Source organism: Cricetulus griseus, chromosome 3 (assembly GCF_003668045.3).
Source record: "Cricetulus griseus strain 17A/GY chromosome 3, alternate assembly CriGri-PICRH-1.0, whole genome shotgun sequence".
NCBI lineage: Eukaryota > Metazoa > Chordata > Mammalia > Rodentia > Cricetidae > Cricetulus > Cricetulus griseus.
Window position 1 is genome coordinate 42573664 of NC_048596.1, and position 23096 is coordinate 42596759.

At 42.1% G+C, this 23096-nt stretch overlaps 1 protein-coding gene across 1 annotated transcript in view; it reads left to right on the plus strand.

Annotated features, from left to right (window-relative positions):
• Ostf1 (osteoclast stimulating factor 1) overlaps window positions 1-22790 on the plus strand; it is a 50399-nt gene extending 27609 nt beyond the window's left edge. The window contains exons 3-10 of the mRNA XM_027406552.2: window positions 7467-7517; window positions 10041-10104; window positions 11807-11860; window positions 14013-14120; window positions 14809-14858; window positions 17543-17621; window positions 19697-19795; window positions 22278-22790. Of these exons, the coding sequence (XP_027262353.1) occupies window positions 7467-7517; window positions 10041-10104; window positions 11807-11860; window positions 14013-14120; window positions 14809-14858; window positions 17543-17621; window positions 19697-19795; window positions 22278-22336 (564 nt within the window). The 3' untranslated portion in view covers window positions 22337-22790. The remainder of the gene's footprint in view (window positions 1-7466; window positions 7518-10040; window positions 10105-11806; window positions 11861-14012; window positions 14121-14808; window positions 14859-17542; window positions 17622-19696; window positions 19796-22277) is intronic.
• The last annotated feature ends 306 nt before the right edge of the window (window positions 22791-23096 follow it).

Sequence of the window (23096 nt, forward strand, 5' to 3'; positions counted from 1 at the left end):
CCTTTTGTAGCTTCTTCTTGACCCCCCCACACCTCCTGCCAACCTCCCAGAGCAATTATTTTATCTCTTCTGTTTACGTTTTTCTCTTGTGGATCCTGCTGTCCACCCACCCATTCATGGTTTAGTGAGCCCCTGTTCTGTGCCACACACTGGCTGAGTGTTGTGGATAGTGCAGCAGCAGCTGAAGGATGTATAAGAAAGCTAGCTAAGCATGAGGGAGCCAGCAAGCACCATACCTCCATCATTCTCAAGGCTCCTGCTTGGGTCTGGTCCTGATTTCCCAGGATGATGGAAATGTAAGCCACAACAGTCCTCTCCTTCCCTAAGCTGCATTTGGTCAGGGTGTTTTATCAGCAACAGGAAGGAAAGCGAACACCCTCCATAGCACCCATCATTTCTCCCATAGCTTCTCCACAGCATTCATCATCATTTGCGTGTCTCTCCCACTCTGAGGACTGATTCACATACTGGCCCAGGGCCTGCTGGGAGATCACAGTCTGCCATTTTCTAAACCTCTACCAGTTCCTCATTTGAACTTGGGAATACTGTTCATTGCTCTACACTACAGCCACCCTGCAATCCTGACAGAAGGTTCCAATTTGTGGTCCATTGGTGGTCATCAGCTGGTGACAGTGATTAATAGCCAGTCTAAGTCTGCATACTCAGATGAGCTTTCCCAAGACTTCAGAGACAGCAGGCTTCTGGGGCAAAGAGGGCTGTTACTCTTGCCACAGGAGGTGGGTAGAGTGTTTGTAGAGCGAGCTGCTGCAGCAGAATCACAGACCTGAAATTTTAGCCACAGACATAGAATTCCTCATAATCCTGGAAGCCAGAAGCCCCAGAGTGAGTTGACAGCAGGGCTGATTTCTTCTGAGGCCTGTCACAATGACTTGTAGTAAGTCACTTTCTCCCCATGTTCTCACATGGCTTCTCCTTGGATGTGTTGGCATTCCAGTCTCTTCGTGGATGCCAGTTGGGTTGGGTTTGGGGTCTACCTTGAAGCCCTCATTGTATCTTAATCATCTCAATATTAAGACTCCATCTCTAGTTGGGATGTGGTGGCACATACATTTAATCCCAGCAGAGGCAGAGCAGAGGCAGAGGCCATCCTGGTCTACAGAGTGAGTTCCAAGACAACCAGGGCTACATAGCAAAATTCTGTCTCAACAACCCCTCAAAGTAAAGTAACAGTACACACACACACACACACACACACACACACACACACACACACACACCCGCACAGTCTCTGAGAACAGTCACATTTTGAGGTGCTGGGGAGTTGGGACAGCAGCCCAGGATTTGGGAGGAAGCACAAAAGCCATGACAGGTAGAGTGGCCTGAGCCCAGAGTCATCTTTACTTTTGCTTACAGGGACATCTCTGATGGGATCAGGATCTGCTGAGGAGAGCTTACAGCATCATCAATTGCTCTTCCAGACCCTACAAGCACGAGGCCACACATGCCTCCTCTAGTATGAGACCTATGTTCCCAGAGGGTAGAGACTGAAGTGACTTTTGACACTTCTGCTGCCCTTCCCAGGTGTCCTTAGCTGGGTCACTGTGTCCTTTATCACTGACCTCCTCTCGCTGTGTGGCTCCTCCTGACCTTTTGCCTTTCCTCACTTCTAGCATGACTCAAGGTTCTATATTCTGTTTGTGTTCCCTGCTAGGTTAATATTTCCAATGTGTGGTTTCAATCCAGCATCTGCTGCACATCTGTTTTTCACCATGTGGTCCTCTAAGGCGTAGCCGTCCCTGGCCCCTACCCCTCCTCCTCCTTGTATCACCCAGAGGACTCTCAGTAGAGCCCATCTCTGCACCTTCTCTGGACCCCTGGTGTTGCCCCCTCTATGTTCAATATGAACTGTTTGTCACCCCATGAATACTGCGCTGAGCACTCCCACTAGAAGTGGGTGCCTCGCACTGTGACCTGCTTTGGCACAGTACTGTACAGGCAGGTCTCATCTGGGGAGCAGAACCCAGGTTCAGAGCCTGTGCTAGGCTTTCTGATTTGTCCTGCCTCTTGCTGCTTGTGACCTGGAGATTACTTAACTTTTGTCTCTGTTGTTTCAATTGGTTTTAGTGAGAACTATGGTAGTATAAAGGCAGCAGCAGCTGGAGTAGTCACTGTTGCCTGTGAGTGAGTACTGGCTACTCTAGTGATAGACATTTAACAAATATCTTGGTTTGATATACTGATTACTAATTTACCTCCATTTCTTCTCTGGAGGAAGTTTCTCCATGATATTTTTTAAAGCCTTAGTTATTATTGAATATTCAGGAGAAATATATATTTAACTCATAGGTAATTTATTCTATTTTTAAACTATGACTATCATTTTTATATGCTGACCCTGAAGATCAGTAATGGCCATTCCACGTCCTGTCATCCCCACACTCCTTCATGTCCTCTCTTCCATCAGTCTAAATACTAATCTAATCTAGTGAACAGGAGGCCACCAGCTCACACAGGCCTTCTTTTACCTGTTATTAAATATTGGACGTCCTCCGAGACATTCATTTACTTTTGGGAGTGCATGAACCTGTCTCTTGGACAATGCTGGAAGCATAGTTTGTCCCCCTGTAGCAGGCAGTCATCATCTTTGTATGGGCACACAATACACTGACAACTCAGCATGTCATGCGCAAGGCACACACAACACACACCGTGCCACAAGGACACCACAGCACAGCACACAGGGTCCTTAGCACCCTGTGGCACACTGCACAGTGCAGGCTCAGCATACTACACATTGCGTATACCACACACACAGCACACTGTTTACTCAGCATGCCCTGGGCAGAGCACTCTGAGAACACAGCACACTGAAGATATTGCACACCTTATGCTCAGCACACAAGTTCATAGCACACTACAGAATACACTGAATATACAGCGGAGTATATAACACGCCACAAAGCCCCACATCACTCAGTATACTGAATGCATCATTCAGTATACTGAGGTCACAGTACTCCAAGTCTTCCCATACTGTATGCTTGGCACACCAAATATACGGTGCACTGCAGGCATAGTAGGGTGAGCTCATAACACATTGTGGTTTATAGCATGCCAACTACCTCTTTAAAGCATTGTGACTGGGAAATACCTTTGAAGGCTGAGCTGGAAGCTAGGGGCCCTTTGCTTGCATATACAGCAGTCTAGAAGGCTATGGTTTTGCTTTTAGCAACTTAAAACCCAGGAGACAGTGAGAGTGACAGCCAGCTCTAGTTTTGATAACGCATTGGCTGGGTAGATAGAACAAGGCAGTGTGGCTCATGATTATCTCTTGCTTCAAGGAAAGGTATTTCTGGTATCACCCAGCCTTCTGTAAGTCTAACCCCCCCTCTCAGCCCCCATTTGGATGAAGTGTCACACAGACACCTGCCTGGACTGGATGGACCAGTGTGAAAGCATGTTGCCTGGGAGGAACAAACACTGTGCCTGAGGAGTGTCAGTTTCTGAAGGAAAACCAGATGGACCTGCTCAGTCATACATGCTTGCTTGGCTGACCTAGGTCATAATATGAGAAGGAGGTCTAGAGTAGGGATCCAAAAGCAGAGATAAGATCCCTCCCATGCTCCTCGCTGTGATCTTCAGCCTTTCTGTATCTGCTTGCTAGATAGAGATACCTATGATCCAGTTCTACCTAGAAAGGTTTTTGCAAGGATCCAGTGAGGCCAAGAAGACTTTGCATGGGAAAAGGACTGTTTTTGATATTGCTGTCCTACATTACTGAGGAGTTAGGATGAGGAATGTTTTCCAATGTTCACCGTCACTGAACTAGGCCATGATATGATGATGACAGGTAATGACGATGTGTGATGTTTCTGTGAGAAAAAAAAAAAAAAAAAACCCAAAAAACAAAAGCTGGGGTTAGGAGTTGGGACTCCATAGTCTGGATATCACATGCTGAGTGTCAATCTCATCTGTAATATGGCAATAAAAATGGCCCTACTCTTTAGTATTGTTGGGGAGAATTAAATTACTGTTTGTAAAGGTCCTGACCAATTCATTGCACATGAGTAACTGTTATAAAGTAATAGGTGAAAAAAATTCATGAAAATGTATTTTCCTTTTGGCTAATTTTGTATGTTTAGGTTACCAAATCTAAAAAAAATTCAGAAGTATATCACAGTTTTTCTAAGCTTTTAAAAACACATATATTTGCATAAACCAATAAAATTACTGCCTCGGGACTGTTACCCAGAATATATAGAATAGGAATGAGACTGTACATTTGCACTCGGTACTGTAGTCATTGCTTATTTCTTTTGGCTTTTGCTTTACTTGAGGCAGTGTCTCTCTCTGCAGCCCAGGCTGGCCTTGAGTTTAGAGCAATCCCCATGCCTTAGCCTCCTGTGTGCTGGAACCAAAGGCATGAGTCACCATGTCTAGCTGACTTTGTTTTAATACCTTGTCATTCTTCAAGGAGAGCTGAGAGAATGTGGTTAAAAACCAGAGATCAGGCTGGATGTAGTGACAGGCTCAGGTTGTCATTGGATCCCTGCTTTCCTGTTTTTTTCTTCCATAAATACAATGCCAGGAATGCAAAAGTAGATTCTCCCTGAACAGGGTACATTAAGTGGTCTGTTGTGGGTTTTTAATGGAAAATGCAATTCTTTTAGGCAATGTCTGATTTTAACCTATAATGTTACCTTTTTGACTATACTGTCTGTCCCCAGAAGTGTCAAGAATTTCATAAACCATCCCTTTAGCCATGCTAGGAAAGGCCACCTTTTATTTTGTCATTTTTGAAGACCATGCTGTGTAGGTAGCATTGTACCTGAGAGCTACTAAAGGAAAATAAACTATAAAAACTAATAAAATTGCTGGGTAGTGGTGGTGCATGCCTTTAATCCCAGCACTTGGGTGGCAGAGGCAGGCCTGGTCTACAGAGTGAGTTCCAGGACAGCCAGGGCTACACAGTAAAACCCCATCTCAAAAACAAAACAAAAACTATACAAACAACAACAAAAACCCCAAACACATAAAATGGCTAGACCATTTTCTCCCTGATTGGCTATTGGTTGTTGCCTCATTGATCAACAGACAAGTGGAAGGGTGGGGCTGCCGTTGCCTGTATAGAACAGCTTCTGTTCATTTAAAGCTGAGTCAGCTCTGTGAAGTCGTCAGATGACTCAGCTTAGTGACATTTTCCGAATGATTCCCTTTGCCAAGCCACAGAATAAAAGAATTGCCTAAAAGATGCTGAGTTTTGACTTTGTTTTTAAAATTGAGGCAAAACTCACAACCTAAAATTAACCATTTTTAAAGCTAACAATTGAGTGGGATTAATTCAGTTGCCGTGGTGAGCAACTGCTTCCTTTACCAGGTTCCAAAATGTTTTTACTGCCCCAGAGTATAACCCTGTGCCCAAGAAGGGGCCACTTCTCGTTTCCCAAGTCATTACTCAATTCATACAGAGAAATAATTAGAGATTTGATATGTGTGCTATGTGTACACATACGCCTATTGTGTATTTTGTATTTTAGGCTTTTTTTTTATTTCACGGGTGAGTGATCTTACTAAAGATGGAGATTTAGGCAGAAATGACTTCTGAAGGAGACTAAATCGAGAGGGAAAGGTTAGCTCCTTAGCTTCTGCAAGGCACTGATTGAAGAGGGCTCACTGGGGCCTGTGAGTGGACAGGTACAGAATAGAAATGGCCCAGGACATCTCTAATGCGGGACGGGCACATCCAACCCTTGTAGAACTCCAGGAAGTGCAGTCATCACAGAAGCAGCTGTGGTTCCCACCTAACCCTCCCCGCCACACACACACCCATTCTAGGTTTCCCCTTCCTTCCCTTCCTTCCCACGCCTTGGTACTTTCTAAGGAGACATAGTCAAGTGATGATAAAATACCACGGTAATGCTCTGAGACGGCCACTGTGTTCAGTGCTGTGCTGTAGTGATGAGTGTGGGACTCCCTTAAGTGTCTCTCAGGGGATCCTGTCTGCAGCTAGTGTTAAAGGAAATTGTTTCTCTAATCACTTTCTATGTCTGGGGCGAATTGAAAGTAATATTGGTCATCCATCTTCAGAACAATGGCTAGAGAAAAATCTCAGAGGTCTTCTGTTTCTCCCCTCCTGAATATTATTTCAAATGAAGTTACAGTGCACTTCCTCAGGTCCAGTGGATTTAACTAGTTTTGTGTAGCTTCTGCTGTAAATCTAGTCTCTGTGAACCAAAGTGTAAAGGTAATAAATGCTTTAGGAAGTTGCTGTTAAAGGAAGTCAGCCATTTTGGGGGATGCCATCAGTCAGCATTCACTAAGTTTTATATATGGTGAATTTTTCATCTGACTTCATATTGTGGTTGTTTCAAGCATGATGTAGTTGCCAACAGTCTTTGTTTATATTCAGGGGAAAATGGCAGTTATAATAGTGTAGATGATATTTGAAATGAAATCTAGGGCAGAGTCTTATATACTCATCCCAGTTTACTCCTCAGAGGAGGCAAACACTTGGCAGAATAAATGGACGAAATAATTTGTTTCACTAGTGTAATTTTTATTGTATGTGTGGAATAGGCAGAAATCAAGTCTTTTTTTCTAGGTATTTTCCTACTAGTATTATAAAAGTATACTTGGTAATAGCAATACATTTGGAAATTTCCTGTGAATATTTTAGCATCATCATCATTGCATCCTGTGTCTGTGCTTTTCGACTCTTTGACTATTCTGAGAGTCTCTTTCAGTGGGTATTGTACTTCCTGTTTGCTCAGAAAATCATGGTGTTATCTGTCTACTGGAAGTAACAAGATACGTAAACCAAGTGCTTAACTGCCTTTAGAGTTTGCAGAACACTTGATGGGTCAGGCCAGAGTGAGGGCACTAGCTATGAAGTTAGCTCCTGGAGTTTCTGGATGACTTCTTGTATTTTAGCTCTTTTAGGGTATCAAGGCTGAATTACATATTGATACTCATGTATGAGAAACATTCTCTCTGAGCATGAAGACCAGCTAATACTTTTCTGAAGATAAACAAATATAAGTATTACTTTTTTCCATGGTCTTAATTTTAGACATTTATCCACATACATACATACATACATACATACATACATGTATGTATATATCACACATGTATGTTATATAATGCATGTGTGTATGTAGTATCATCTACCATAATTTCTAAGAAGAAAAAGTTTTGCCGGTATTTTATGCTGGTGTGAAAATCCTTTGCTTAGTGATGGAAGAATATAAAAGGTGTTGGAAAATCTTATTATGCACAGTTCTTTGACAACCTTCATCATGGGACAAATCCAGCTTTAGACTTCAAGTATTAATTTACTACAAGTCTTGTTGTATAGTTTAATTGTTGATGTTAATATAGAAGTAATATTGTCTATAAGGATACCTTGGGGTTTTAAGATTTAAAAATGAAAAAAAAAACATTGTATTCTAAGATAGGAAAAAAATCACATGGAGTTAATGTATGTATGCTTTTTTTCCTTCTAGCCAGATGAACTGTACTTTGAAGAAGGAGATATTATCTATATCACTGACATGGTAAGCCCAGCTAATGTTCTGTATTACTACATGCATACCGTAAATACATCACCATGGGGCTCCACCATTATATGTAGCCATAATATTGTAAGTTATTTTAAGTGTACATTTACATAGAGGTATATATGCAGAGTCTTACTTTTTGACACATTCACAGTAACATATTGACAGTAGTCATTTTGTTCCTCAACAGGAAATAGTTGAATAAGCTTTGTTGAGGCCACAGATGGAACTCTGCAGCCATACAAAGGAATGAGGCTATCTCTCATATACTATTCTGATGTAATTCAAGTGGAATAAAGCAAGATTTAAAAATGCATATATTATGCCTTACTTGGCTAAGAAAGGGTGAGAGACATAAACGTGCTTCTATTTTCTGACATTGAAAATAAAGAAAAAGTTGCAAAATATGACTTATAAAATTAGTCTCCTCTATCCAAAGGAAGGGAATATAGATTTTTTAAAATTATAATTTGTTTTAAAGGTTTGATTTTGGAAGCATACAAACTTTTTATGTGGCTGTAAAATTAAATAATTAAAAGCAGTCCCTAAAAATTAAGAACAGAGAGTGAACCAGATGAGTCTAATCATACTCTGGCAGTTAGCTCAGCCACTCAGAGTGGAAGTGTTTCCTCTCACTAAGACTTGGAGATTTTTAGTGACTAACAAATGGAACAGAATGCCAATAAAAATCCAAAAAACAAAACAAAACAAAAAAAAAACCCCAAAACAAAGAGTGCCCATCTTGACCCACAGTGCTCTGAGGGCAGATGAGTCATTGTGTCACTGGTGTCCATTGTGGGTTCTCAGCATGGGGGGAGGAGGAGGAGGAGGAGGATGTGCAGGTGTCAGTAAAATGAAGGAGAAACACAGAAATCCTTCATTTGAATCAGAAAGAAAACATTACAGTTTATTTTTGAAGGGGACCTTAGAAAATGGACAAGCCAGTAATAGTATAATACTCTCATTGAAAGGAACAACACCCCTTTGAGAAATGGCTAGTACCAGCTCTGGTCCATTAAATGTACAGGATAAACTGGCTATCTTGTTACTGGAATAGAAGGCAGCTTCAGAAGACTGCAAGGGCCACCACACTGGAGTGACAAGGAAAGCAGTATGCACTGCCCTGAGATGGGGGCCATTTGAGCATCAATCAGGGAGGGCAACAACTCTTAAGGACCAAAACACTGTTTTAAGTTTGTGGTTCCCTAATGTTACCTGAAAACAAGTCTCATTGGTACTGTGAGGAACGGCTCTGGAACGAGGGTGTTTATTTATTCTGATAGCTGGTAAGGGAGGGAGTCAGTACTTACTCTCTCCTTTCTTCCTGAGCTTTATCTTGAACGATCTGAGAGTTGGTACGGGAAAGTGACTCTTTAAAGAGACATGCTACTTATTTACATGGAAAAACACCCCATTCTGCAACCCCTATGGTTGACAACAGCTATATTCCTACAGAAGCAACCTTGTCTTGTATGTTTCCTGATGGGGGAAATCAATACCACCCATGCGATAGTTTTCCAAAAATGTGCGGCTGAATCTGCTTATGCTTTTAGAACTCAAAAGCAACTCATGGGCAATGCATGGAAAAGGGGGGGTGCGTTTAATGATAGCATAGGTTTACAACAGGCAAAATCCAGACTGTTTCAGTGTCTACAGAAGAAATAAGTTGTTCCTTCAAATATATGTGTATATATATATGTATACACATACTATATATATATATATATAATATATATAATATATATCAAGAGCTAAAATAGTAACAATAACAAAACTAATGAAGAAAAGAATGAAGGAGGAACCTGTAAATTAAAAGTGATGTAAAAGTGAAATTAATTGTACTATGTGGTTCTTATTTGAAATCTCAAACTGTGGGCCATTTGACTTAGATATTTGATGGCGTTAAGGAATTATTGGGGAAAAGTTTGAAACTGTGGTAATCGTGTCATAGTTGCCTTTGAAAAATTATTTATCTTTCAGATGCATATTTTGATTTTATAGTATAGTAAAAAAATATACTACCTATCACTAACCCTGGTAACCCAAGAGGGGAAAATATGATGGGTGGTGGGTAGTATTGGTCACAAGCAATGAGTCACCAGTTAGAAAATGTTATCCTGTTGTTCTTTCTGCTTCTGTAAATATGTTCTTTCTGCTTCTCTATGATAAAAAGTTATCCAAAAGTGAAGATAAAACAAGAAGAAACTTTAGAAAATGTGGCAAAACATAAGACTTTATCAAAGGAGAGACATTAGAGTCTGGCTATCTAAATCCTTTAGCTGTAGTCTGAACTGACGTGTTCTTCCCCCTTTCTCACATCCTCTGGTTTGTCTGGTTGAAGATCTATGCTTTATACCTGCTGTGAATGGGAGATGCTTCTGTACTTAGGTTTGTGACAAGGGGCATGGACACAGATGGCAAGGGTTTGAGGATGCTGGTCAGTGCGGACCCAAAAGAGGACTTGGGGACCCAAATAGTTTCAGATACAAATACATACTGACTCCCCTGTTCTCTTGGCAGAGTGATACCAGCTGGTGGAAAGGCACATGCAAAGGCCGAACAGGACTGATTCCGAGCAACTATGGTAAGTGACTAGGTACACTGTGAGCCCTGTTTTTAAAATGGCCATGCATACCAGGTGTGCACAGGCCCAATTCATTCCAGGGGAACACTTAGGATTCTCCTCTTAATACTTTTCTTAATACTTTTCTTTAATGCTCTTGAACTCCAGATCACAGATTGTTCCTCTAGTTCAGCAGTTCTTAACCTATAGGTTGAAACCTTTGGGGTCAAATGGTCTTTTTGTTTGTGTGTTTTTTGAGACAGAGTTTCTCTGTGTAGCTCTTGGAGACTGTCCTGGAACTCACTCTGTAGACCAGGCTGGCCTTGAGCTCTGCCTCTGCTCCCGAGTGCTGGGATTAAAGGCGTGTGCCACCACCGCCCAACTCAAATGGCCTATCAAATATCCTGCACATCAGATATTTATAATATTATTCACAACAGTAGTGGAATACAGTAATTAAGTAGCAACAAAAGTAATTTTATAGTTGGGGTCAGCACAACATGAGGAACTATGCAGCATTAGGATGAGAACCACTGTTCTGGTTTGTAGTGAACAAGTCCCACTTTGCTAAGTGACAGACTGGTTATACTCATTAAGTGCTAATCAGAACAGCTTGAGGGGCTTATTAAGATGTAGCTCCTATGTAAAACAATTAGTATTTCTAATTGAAAGATGGGCAAACTAGGCAAAAACATGTAAGTAGAACCTAGCAGAGTAAAGTTAAAAAGGCACAGGATTGGTAAACCAGGGCCCCTGACTTTAGTCTTTTTCTTCCAGTTAGTAACAAGGTGCAGTACTGAAGATACCCCTGAGTGATGCCTCTGGCTTCGATTCCACATCTGTGTAGGGGAAGTGCTGCTGGGTTCAGCTCACATTTAGGAGCCTTTTAGGCGTTAGTGGTCCATGACTCCTTGGACTGATAGAGCCAGTATCAGGCACTGGTTCCCAGCACTGCCAATGGATTGGCAAATATCAGAGACACTGAGGCTATGGCCAGGTCGAGCTCAGGAGCCTTTGCACCCTGGGCCTCATGTGGTTCTGTTCTTTCGAAGTCCCCTACATATCTTTCCACTGTGCTATATTTCCAGCCTTGGCCATAGATACTAATGTAAAGTACTGATGGACATAAAGAATGTCTACCCCAGCCCTTTTAGGATGGCAGGTATGAGCCTGAGGTCACCCTGGAGCAGTGGTCTTCCTCTGGGCACTCCTACCCACTTTAGGGCCACAGTGGTTGAAAGCAGATAGATGGCTGCTATCCTTTGTGAACATAGGCAGTGCAGTGCAGTGTCGATCTCCAACCCTGCTGCTTGCCTCTAGAAGGGAGCAGAATTATTATCAGGTATCCCCAAACAAAGGTGTTCACAGAATGCTCATACCTTTTATGGCTGTTCCTTTATTAAATACTTGAGTGAACTTGGTGTTTGGTTCAGGGGTCTGTTCTGGTTTTGTTTCTATTCCTGTTAATGGCTATGCTTGCTGCTGTGTATGCTTCCAGTTCATTGCTGTGTCACTCACTGCCTTAGTGCTTGGCCTGGTTTCATTTAACACAGAATCTGTACTATCAGTTATTTCCTGTTCCTCCTAATCCACGCTAAGTAATTTGTTAAGCTGTTGTATCTGGGGCTCTGGCCATGAAGCTGGGTGTTCAATGAGCATGATCAACTCCCATAAATCACCCAGTAACTTCAATGGTGGACTTGCATTTTTGTTTTCTGTCTAGTGGCTGAGCAGGCAGAATCCATTGACAATCCATTGCATGAGGCTGCAAAAAGAGGTAGGTTTGATTCTCCTTTTCTCTTTTGATAGACGATGTGGTATATTAAAATGTGTAGGTTTTTTTTTTAAATGTTTATTCTTTGACAATCTCATGCATGTATGCAAGTATTTTGATCATTGTCCTACCTCTACCTTCAGCTCTCCCTTCCCTATAACATGCCCTCTCCCAACTGCATGTCCTCTTTTTAAAATAAACAACCGTGAGTCCAATTATTGTCCATGTACACATGACTGTGGGCCATCTGCTGGAGTGTGGGCAACCTACCAGTGGTTACACCCCCAAGAGAAAGAATGACTTTTCTCCCTCCATCAGCTGTCAACTTGGAATAGCTCCTTGGCTGAGAAAGACACCTCATGAGCCCCCTTCCCCCCTTTCAAATAGGCATTTTGACTGGTTGGATCTTGTGCATATAGTGAGTCCATGGGTGCCTCGTCCAGAAGACAGTATTTCACAGTGCTCTTTCTTCTCCATCCTCTGGCTCTTCCATTCTTTCTGTTTCCGGATTCTGACATATTTCCTGAGCCATGGATGGAGAGGAGGCGGTGCAGATATCCTGTTTAGGGTTGAGCACCCAGCACTCACTTTTTCTCAGCACTTTGACTGGTTGTGAAATCTCTGTGGTAACTGCTGTCATTGCAGAAGCAAAGCTTCTCTGACCAAGGTTGAGAGCAGCACTGACCTATGAGTGTAAACATGCGTATTTAGTAGGCGGTTGGACAACATGACCATTAAAGCAAAGCAATAGTTGTAGGTTACCTGCCATGGCCTGTGGCATCCCCAGCCATGGGCATCGAAAAGGGTTCCAGCACCAGGCACAAATTCCCTCCTGCTTAGCAGGTTTCAGATAGAATAAAAGAAATTGATTATCCCCATAGAAGTCATGCCACTATTGCAAATTTAGGCACATCTTGCCTGACAGGTTGATGTTATAGCAAAATGCCTAGGTTTTAATTATACGGTTTGATAAGTTTTTGCCAATTACATATATACCCAGAGCACCAACACCCAGATTAAGATCTGGAATGTTTCTGTCATCTCATAATGTTCTCTCAACGTACCTTCCCACTCAAAACCCTGCCTTCCCTAGAAGCAACCTCTGTGCTGACTAGAAGGGTAAGAGTGATTTTAATTTTACAATGCCAGGTAACACACTTTTTTAGCACTTCCTGCACTGTGCTCAAAGTAGGACTAGGCAGGTGGAAGGAAGGTCATGATCTGATTCTCAAAGCTCAGAGGCAGATAGGGCCAGATGGGTGTAACAGATCATTAAAATGCTCTGTGGGGCAGGAGGGCAGTGGTGTCCTGGGACAAAGCATTTAGCAGCGTGTTGATATGGTGGGGGATTGTCTTGATCCCCACAAGCTTGGCACACTGGCAATATGAGGGGACATTTTGACTGTCACAAGACACTGTGACAAGGCATTCTGTCACAAAGCATTCTTTAGGTAGAGCCCCAGGCTGTTGCTAAACATCCTATAGTGCCTAAGGCAAACCCTACAACATAGAATCTCTAAACCTGGAACACTCATGGCTGTTCTATTAGGAAGCCCTCCTTTGAATAATGGCAAGCGCTGATGCAGCCTCAGCAAGCAATTTCATTCCATCCCTTATCTGCGTGTGCAAAGGGAAGGGCTTAGACTAGCTAAAACGACATAAAAAGCTTCTGTGTAAATGAGATACTTAGGATATTAGCCTGAAGTTTTAAATTGGTAGCTGTACCTTAGCATAGAGTAGTAGCATTGAGCAGCATACTTAGCTCAAGGTCCTGCATTTTTTTCCCTCCCCAAACTGAAAATGTCTTTAAATATGAATAGGGAGAGTTGCTGTTTGTAGTTAGGTTTTGTGTTACACCCCGCCTTTCAGAATTAAACAGAGATGAAAACAATATGTCTTTTTTTCTCTCCGAAGCAGAAATACTTTTAGACCTATTTTCCCAACTTCTCCTACTAAAAAATGGATGTTACTGCTGTCCGTCAATAACCCAGAGAGCAAATGCACCATGATAAGTGCATTAACAGGCAGGTCTTGTTTTAGGATTTGCTGATTAATGCATCACAAATGGAGCTTACAGTGATGAAATTGATTTAAAAGCAAAACAAGGAGTAAAAGCCATTTTCTTGTGTTTTTTATAAGTGTAAAATTCTTTCAGGCAACTTGAGCTGGTTGAGAGAGTGCTTGGACAACCGAGTGGGTGTAAACGGCCTGGACAAAGCTGGAAGCACAGCCCTGTACTGGGCCTGCCACGGGGGCCACAAAGGTACTGCATCTTGCTAGATACATGTGTCTGTGCTGTTCAGAATCACCTTCACCCAAGGGAGCCTCCTTTCTTATCATGGTAAAAGCAATGCTGCAGATCCTCCAAAGTCCGCCAAAAGCTGTGTTTCTGGAAACTGCAGAGCAGTGAGGATGGAATGTGACTGAGGAGACCCACTGTGCAGACCTCTGGAAAGGCTGGGAATTTCCTTTCCTCTCTCAGGCTTCAGAATGTATCAGAAAAATGCCAGTAACAGGATAACAAACCCACTGCCACATGCCACAGAGGAAGGCCCAGTTGGCTCCTGTAGCTTTTCCCTAGCTATGCTTTTGGTCCTACATTTTAAGTTTAAGTTTAATGAAAAAAATTAAGAAGTACCACACTGGCTTAAGTTTGCAGTTCTCTTGCAAACAGTAATAATTGCAAGGTGAATTCTGTTTACTTCATTGTAGTCCAAACCCCACCATCCACTCCTTTTCACCAACTGAGCTATACCTTCAGGTCTGAAAATTTTCTTTTGTGATCTATCATTTAGGGTTTTTGTTTAGTTTTTAATATAAAATTTGAGAAACTTGTAAGCATTTTCTAGAACATTCTCCTAACAAGTATTATCTTTTGCAATTATGCTATCTGCTTTTACAAAGTTCACTGTTTCTGTCTTAAGAAACTCCTTTTTCTGTTTGAATTGCAGACATAGTGGAGGTTCTGTTTACTCAGCCAAACGTGGAGCTGAACCAGCAGGTGAGCCTGCTTATCATGGGGAACACATTTAGCACACCCAGCTCTTTCTCTAATGCTACAAGCACACAGAGTTTTGTTGCTGTGACTGTTGTTTTGTGTTGTGGTACTGGGGTCTGAAGCCAAGTCCTCACACTGTTCAGCTGTGTGTCAAGAGCTACATCCTCCATCCTTAAGTGCTATTCTCTGGTCCTAGAACACATGCTAGAGATAATCAGCTTACAGAGAGAAAAGGTTTCTGTCTGTACCAGTTTGGGAAGTGCTGTTCCACCATCAGGTTACCCCATTGCTCTTGGGCTGGTACCAAGGTGAGCGAGCATGTGGTGGTGCCAATCGGCTGGCTGGCTGCATCTCCAGTGAACAATCTCACCACCCCATTAAGCACACACCCCAGGGTATGAAGGTTTTCCACTCACCCCTCTCCCCAAGACTTTACCACCCCCCTCTGAATAGCAGCATGCCACGAATCTCTGGGGACTCTTAAGATCCAAACTGCACCAAGGACCCTTCTTCTAAGGGCTCCTCTCTTACCCAGACTCCCAAATGTGAGCCTTAGGAGACAAACTCCCATTACTTCTAGTTCTGGCAGTTTGCAAGCTTCTGCTTGTAACCTGTCTTTTTCTTATTGGAGTCTTTGTCTTTGGTATTCTGAAAACTTACAAGGGTGTGCCTTAGTGCTATTTTTCCCTAGTGAGTACCACAAAGTCTTTTAGTCTGAGAAATTGTCTTGTTTCCTTTTCTACATCTAATCATTTTCTCTGTTCTTTTGATTCTACAGATTGAACCTCATATTTTCTTTTTTTAAATTAGGGATTTCTTGGCCTTTATCATTTTAAAATGATTTCCTTTTTAAAGGTTTTTAAAAATTATCTATGTATATACATACAATGTTTTGCTTGCTTTTATATTCACCACATGCATGTAGTACCAATGAAGGCCAGAAGAGGGCATCAGATTTCCCAGGGACTAGAGTTGAAGACAATTGTAAGCTTCCATGTGGTTGCTGGGAATTGAACTTGAGTCCTCTGGAAGAGCAGCCATTGAGTGCTCTTAATCACAGAGCCATCTCTGCAGCCCCAACTTTATTTTAATTGCCTCAAAGTTCTATATTCATTTTCTATTGCTATGTATCAAATTATCCCAGGTTTCACAATGTGTATTGGGTGGGTTGGAATTCTGAGCATGACATCACAAGATTTAGGATCTCACACTGTAAAGCCCAGGTTCCATTGGACCTGGGTTCTTGGAAAGCTTGAGATTCTCTTCTAAGCTCATTGCAGTTGCTGAGATTTGAGCTTTTTGCCCCCTAGTACTGATGCCCTCAGCTTTTGGATGCCCCATTCTTCTATTAATTAAGAGTTTACAAAATGAGTGTTTGCTGTCCTCCTCATGGCTAGTAGGTGGTGGTGTTTGCTCTACCATTTAACTTTTGTTTTTAAAAGCCTTCCTGACTAGATGTGGCCTACCCAGAATAACCTCCCTTTTAGTGAACCCAATACATATTGTCTGCAAAGTGATGGGCTTCTTATTTTTGAATATGAGGTCTTACTGTGTATCCCAGGCTGGCCTTAAACTTGCTGTGTAGACCAGGATAGACTTGAACTCACAGAGATCCACCTATCTCTGTCTTCTGAGTGCTAGGATTAAAGGAATGCACTGCAGTGTCCAGCCAAGAGGAGTGATGCCTTTGTATTCTCTGACTTCACCCACACTTGAGGACAAGAGAGTTGTATATAGGGTCTCTTGGGGGACAAGGGAGAGCAGGTATTATTGGGGTTATCTGAGAAGTTTGTTGACCACAAGCTCTTATTTTACTCTTTTAATGGTGTCTTTTTCTTGTTTGATTATAGTACCACCTTATATGACTGATATATTATTACTTTAAAAAATGTTCTCTTCTCTCCCAGAGCCTTTTCTTTCATTTAAGCTGACCTCTATTCAAACACTTAAGCTGTTTTCAAACACCCAGTGTTTTGGTTCATCTATTTATCTGTGTGATTGGAAGCTATGTGCACTTGGTGGCAGGGGAGGGTGCTTCTTGATGGACATGATGAGGTCCCTCCTGTATTGAGTATGCTGACATAAATGCCACACCTCCCCCTACGGAGGGGCCATACTGTTTGGCAGAGGTGATCTGCACTCTCCTGGCCTAAGTCACCACCTTTCACTCCACTCCCTGGGCAAAGAGGTGATTAAAAGTAGCGGAGTGAAAGATCTTACAGTTCATCTTATAGGTTTTCATCTGACTGGCTCTTGTCACCTTCTCTCATACCATTGTGCATGAGCTGGGGAACTCGGGTAATTTCTCAGCAAGGTAATTCTACTGCTGTTAGTGGGACATCTGCCAGTGACTGGTCCAGGGGTTCCAATGATGTTGTGTTAATCCATTTGGCCACTCCTATTTCCTCTCCATGCCTCATTCTTGCCCAGTACCTCTAGGAATGTTCAGTTCCTGACTGTTGCTGGGTCTCCTCATTTCCTGTTGAGGCCTTGCTCTGCCATGTTAGTTTTCTTCCCCCATCCCTGCCAGAGCAGCTCTTCTCATTGCTTGTTCCTCTTTCCTTTGGAATGCCACATGGTTCTGGAGCTTTTCTCTCAATTTGATTTACATGGGTTAAACATACTACTGTCTTCATCCAGTCCACTTTGTATTTTTATAATACTATTTTCCCTTTCTTTCACCATAGAACAAGCTGGGAGACACAGCTCTGCATGCAGCTGCCTGGAAGGGTTATGCAGACATTGTGCAGTTGCTACTGGCAAAAGGTAAAGTTTTTATTGAATTTATTTGGTTGTTTGCCTTGAAAAATAGCTCCTAGTGAAGGAGGCCATTTGAAATAGTAGGAAGGCTGAGTCTCCTCCTCCTCTACTCCGTCTATAGTACACTGTTATAACTGAGATGAAATTATTGGGGGTGCATTTATGGTACTTTTTACTGTGAATTAAGACCTTGATAAACTTTAGCTCCAAAGCTATACAGAGAGCCCCTGTCTCAAAAAAACCAAAAAAAAAAAAAAAAGACCTGATAAACTTTAAAAGTACATACAAATGTATTAATTTTAGAAGGAACTTGCTGTGCATATCTGTAGGACTGAAGGATTTTAGGAGGCCGGGGTTTTTTAGGACATCGTGTCCTGGGAAAATTGGGATGAAGTTGGTGAGGCTTGTGCTTGCTTGGGAGAGCCTTAATAGAGAGTAGAAATGAATGCTAAGCTGAGCCAGTGCTGAGGTGTTAATGAAGGATGCTTTGATCCCATTGCTTGACCTCGATAGCTTGTGGCTGACTCTGCATCCTGAACTCTCAAGCAAACCTTATTAAATCATAAATAATATATCACCACAGTGTGGTTCAGAGCAAACAGCTAAATCTGGGACTGCTCATCCATTTATCTGCTTGTCCCATAAATATTAACTGCTCTTACAGAGGGCTGGCCAGGCATGTCACTCAGGGACTTGGCCCAGAGGGCAATTCTGTGAAGCCTTTCTCCAAGCCACAAGTTATAGATTCTATCTTTAGGAATCTTTGGGAGCAGTGTTGTGGAATTTATGAGCATGGATGTTTTTGGATTAAGTGAGATGATGATGCAAACCCCTTACTGTGGGGAGTTGCTGGGTTTTCCTAAAGGTCATGCCGAAGGCTATGCTGTCCATTGTGGCAGACACGAGCTGTGTGCTGCTGAGCCACTTAATGTTTTCTTTTCATTCTAGTGAACACTTTAAGTGAACCTGTGAACAAGTTGTTGGGGGAATAGTGCTCATTATACTGTTAGAAATGATGGAAATCAGAAAGAACTGATTCCTGTCAGTAAAGCTGGGATGAAATAAGTTTTACAACATCCACAAAATGCAATACCTATAAATGTTCAGATACGTTGAGTTTTGTGCGTACCTTAACAAGAACGAACCATTATTTAAATACGGTTAAGTTAAAAGTGAAGTTATAAGGCTGGTGAGATGGCTGAGCAGGGAAAGGTGCCTGCCACAAGCCTGGGGACTTGAATTCAGTTCCTGGGACCCATATGGTAGAAGGAGAACATCAACTCTGGGCTTCTATGTGTAGCATGATACAGGTGCCCACAGACATACATACAAAGGGAATGGAATTTAAAAAAATTACATTACACAGCAGCACAAGTAGGTTGCTTTGTGTACATGTTCATATGAGTGCAGATCATTGGCAAACATAAGAGAGACAGCTGGGGCCCACTGGAAGAATGGTCACCTTCGAAGAGCTTAGTTCAGGGGAATCCCATCAGCACTGTTGAGCACGCCTCTGTATTTTTTGTTCCTCAACAATGCAAACAAACATCTCCATGGATTCTGATGTAAGTTTTGGCATAAAGACAAGGGGGAAGATGAATGGAAGAGGGCTTACAGGGACAATGAATTGGGGAACAATGAATTGCCTATGAGTTTTTATTGTTTTGCCATTCTTCTGATTGACATATGAATGCACCTGCATATAAGAAATATTAGTCCCCTGACATTCAACCCAATAGTGTTTTCTACAGGCCCTCATGAACTGAAGGAGAGGCAAAGGGTGCTAGATGGAAGCCCCAAAGCTTTCTGCTAAGAGCTGCATAACCTTTCAGGCCATGGTTGTTTATGGCTGTGTTTTAGGATTTACCCAGGACCTGTAATGGCCTCATTGAAAAGTCCACGTGCAATCCCTGGGAGCTGGGAAGGGAAGGGCAGCTTTAATGGCACTGTGGCAGGCTCTCTGATGAAGTGTGCCAGTCACATTAATTCTTAGCCAGAATTGTTCTCTAGCTTTGACAAAGCATTGGCTAGCGCATTCCAGTCTTCGAAGATACATGGTTTCCTTTTCTTGTGTTGGGAAGGTGCGAGGACAGACTTGAGAAACAATGAGAAGAAGCTGGCCTTGGACATGGCCACCAATGCAGCCTGTGCATCACTCCTGAAAAAGAAACAGGCAACAGGTATTTGTTTTAAGTCACTCTCCTTGCTTATGACCGAGACTTGCCATCTTTCTATTGCAAAGGTTTTTGTTTGTTTGTTTGTTTTGCTTATTTGTTTTTAAGATTTATTTATGGTCTGGAAGGATGACACAGAGGTTAAGAGCATTGGCAGCTCTTCCAGAGGTCCTGAGTTCAATTGTTAGCAACCACATGGTAGCTCACAGCCATCTGTAATAGGATCTGATGCTGTCTTTTGGCGTGCAGCAAACATGAAGATACAATACCATATATATAAAGTAAACAAATCTTTAAAAAAAATCTAAAAAAACGATTTATGTATTTTATATGTGTCTTAGTTAGATTTTCTATTGCTGTGAAGAGACACCATGATCAAGGCAACTTTTATAAGCCCAGATAAATAAATAAATAAATTAATTAATAAATAAATTAATAAATAAATGCAGGCAAAGCTTTGATGGAAGGGACAATGAGAGAGGAAGGGAGGGGTGAGTGTTGGTTGTGTGTGGTGCACTTGTGGCAACGAGAGAACAACTTTCAGGAGTTGGTTCTCTCCTTCTGCTGTGGGATTCGGGAGTTGAACTCAGATGTCAGGCTTGCACTTTCTACTCTCTGAGCCAACTCTCAGGCCCCACTATTGTCTTAGGTTTAATACCCCTCCCAAGAGGCTTACTTTTGCAATTGCTTTGCCTGGCTGCTCACCATTACAAGCCTTGGTGGTACTTTAGTGTCTACAGCTCAGCTGATCCATGTCTGTAGACTCAGAGTTTCCATTACAGAGGTGAAGGACATTTGGTTCCATGTATATCATTTGTTATCTCTTCCATAGATCTTTTTCTGTCTAATGAAAAACTGGTTATATTTCTCTTTATTACTTTTGTTTGTTTTTGTTTTTTGAGACAAGATTTCTCTGTGTAGCTCTGGCTGTCCTGGAACTCACTCTGTAGACCAGGCTGGCTTCAAACTCACAGAGATCCACCTGCTTCTGCTTCTCAAGTGCTGGGGTTAAAGGCGTGTGCCACCACTGCTTATTCCCATTAATGCTTGAGTCCTGTGGAAACTATTCCCTCCCCTGGGTGCCCATTATAATGAGAAGTGGCCACATGGCACATTGTTCTGGACCATACCCAGCTCCCAACAGAAGCACAACAGAGGCACTCCTTAGTCCCCTGCCGTAGCCCATCAGAAATCGTCAGCATCCTTCCTCTCTTCAGGGTTTAAGGGAATTCCCTCAAATTATCCTCCTTCCCATTACCAAACCCCATCATAAGCCTGCCCATGAACTGTTGCCCTTTGTGTTGTCTCCCCCTTTGGTTCACAGACAGTGAAAACAAGCCTGGAGTTTGGTGATTTAACCATGAGTTAACTGGTGTTTCTTTAAAGACATTCATTTATGGATGTGGGCTCTGGAGGGAATGACAAAGTGTTTGTTAGCTTAGCTGGTGGTGCCTGGCTACAGATTCGGGTGAACACATATTAGCAACTATGTGGGACAGAAACCGGAAACCATGTTTGTTGCTGGGTGGGCAGCTTTTGTTCAAGTTGACCTCCTGGTCCTTGGTGTCTAGTTGGGTCAGGAGGGAGGGCTGTGGCCTAACTTCTTTTCTCTGCCACTGACTTCCTGTTGCTAGACCAGTGCCTTCAGAGAGACTCCACTGAGGTGAAAGGTTTTTTAGACGCTGAAGGTTCTCATTCTCTGTCCCTTGAGCTTGGTCCTGATCAGCAAGTTGAGGCTCTATCTTGGTAGGGTTCAATGCCCATCCTTCCATACCCTCTTCAGATCTAGAGCAAGTCTTATTTCCCATGTAAGCTGCACTGTGCCAGGGAGAGAGTGCAATCTGGGTGCCATGCTGCCCTGCAGCAATTAAGCTCTTGCAACACGTTTGTTTCTGAGTTGCATTTTCCCTCTCAGGAAATCTCCTAGTGTAAGAATTTGACAAGACAGCAGTTACATTAGTTGTTTTCCATTTGACCCCATTCAAGGTTGCTTTAGCATTTGACAGGTTCCAATATATATATATATATATATATATATATATATATATATATATATATATATAATTTCAGTCTCTTCCTTCTTTGTATACTTAATTTGTCTGAAATGAAACATAGGCATCTGTGTTCTCGCTTTGCTTTTCTTCCTCATTAGTTGTCTTTCTATCGTCTGCCTTCAGGTAAGGCACAAGCTGTGGACTGACTGAGGCCACATGTGGCGTGGCTGCTGGTATGCTCCATGTTGGCCACAGCACATGAGGCTGGTTGCTCACAAATGCCAGAATCAGACAGCTGGTTCCCCTGCCAGGTGTCTCACTCTGCCAAACGGCTTGGCAGCCTCTCTAGTAGAGAAACTTCTTAGGGTCTCATGGACCCCATAATTCCTGGGTCATTGGGGAGATTGTATTTTGCATTGCCCAAAGCACCGAAAGTGAAGAAAATTCTGAACTGTCTGTAATCTCTGCTTGCCTCCTTCCTGTCTTCTCTTTAGATGGGGTGCGAACGTTAAGCAACGCCGAGGACTACATTGACGAAGAAGACTCAGACTGATTCTTCCAGGAGCTGCTTTGATGCCTAAACTTCTTTTGCTTTTGCCATTCCAAAACCTTGGTTGTATTGCCAGAAGAGTATTGATAACCATTCTTTTTAAAGTCCATATGAACGTGGCATTGTTGCACTGTGGTCTGTGATGAGTCCGGCGTGGCATCAGTGATTCTCACCCGTGACTTGCCAATAAGTGATGGGATACTTTGCTGTATAAATGCTGTGTTCACCAGTGTAGAACAAGAAAAGGTTATTTCTATTTATCAAGCTAAAGGAATTTTAATAACTTTTCTTAAAAAAAATCAGGTTGTTTTTTTTTTTTTTTGAATTCTTTACCTCAAGGAATGGGATGTTTGAGTGGGGTTTTCAAGGGGGAAATGCTTATTATAACAGTAGAGCAAAACTGTCAACAGAATATTGTCAGCTCTTCTGACAAAAATAAACATTTAAAGAGACTTTATTATCTGTTTCTGTGTGGTCACTCATTGCTGTTAAATAAATAAAGCTTTTTGTACTCAGGTAAGAACAGATTTTATCTTACTTTAGATGGTATTTTATATTGATCAGCACGGAAGAATCAAGTACTTGTGTTTCTCTCACAGCTTCCCATATCTGCTTTATTTAATCAATTCATGTCTTAGAAAAGAACAAATTTTAATAGTTTTCAAATACTCAGAATTGTCATCAAGGTAACACTTAGAGTGGAGAAACTCAGTAACCTCAGTGTGGAAGGTTAAAAAAAATCTTGATTTCCATCAAGTGGTGG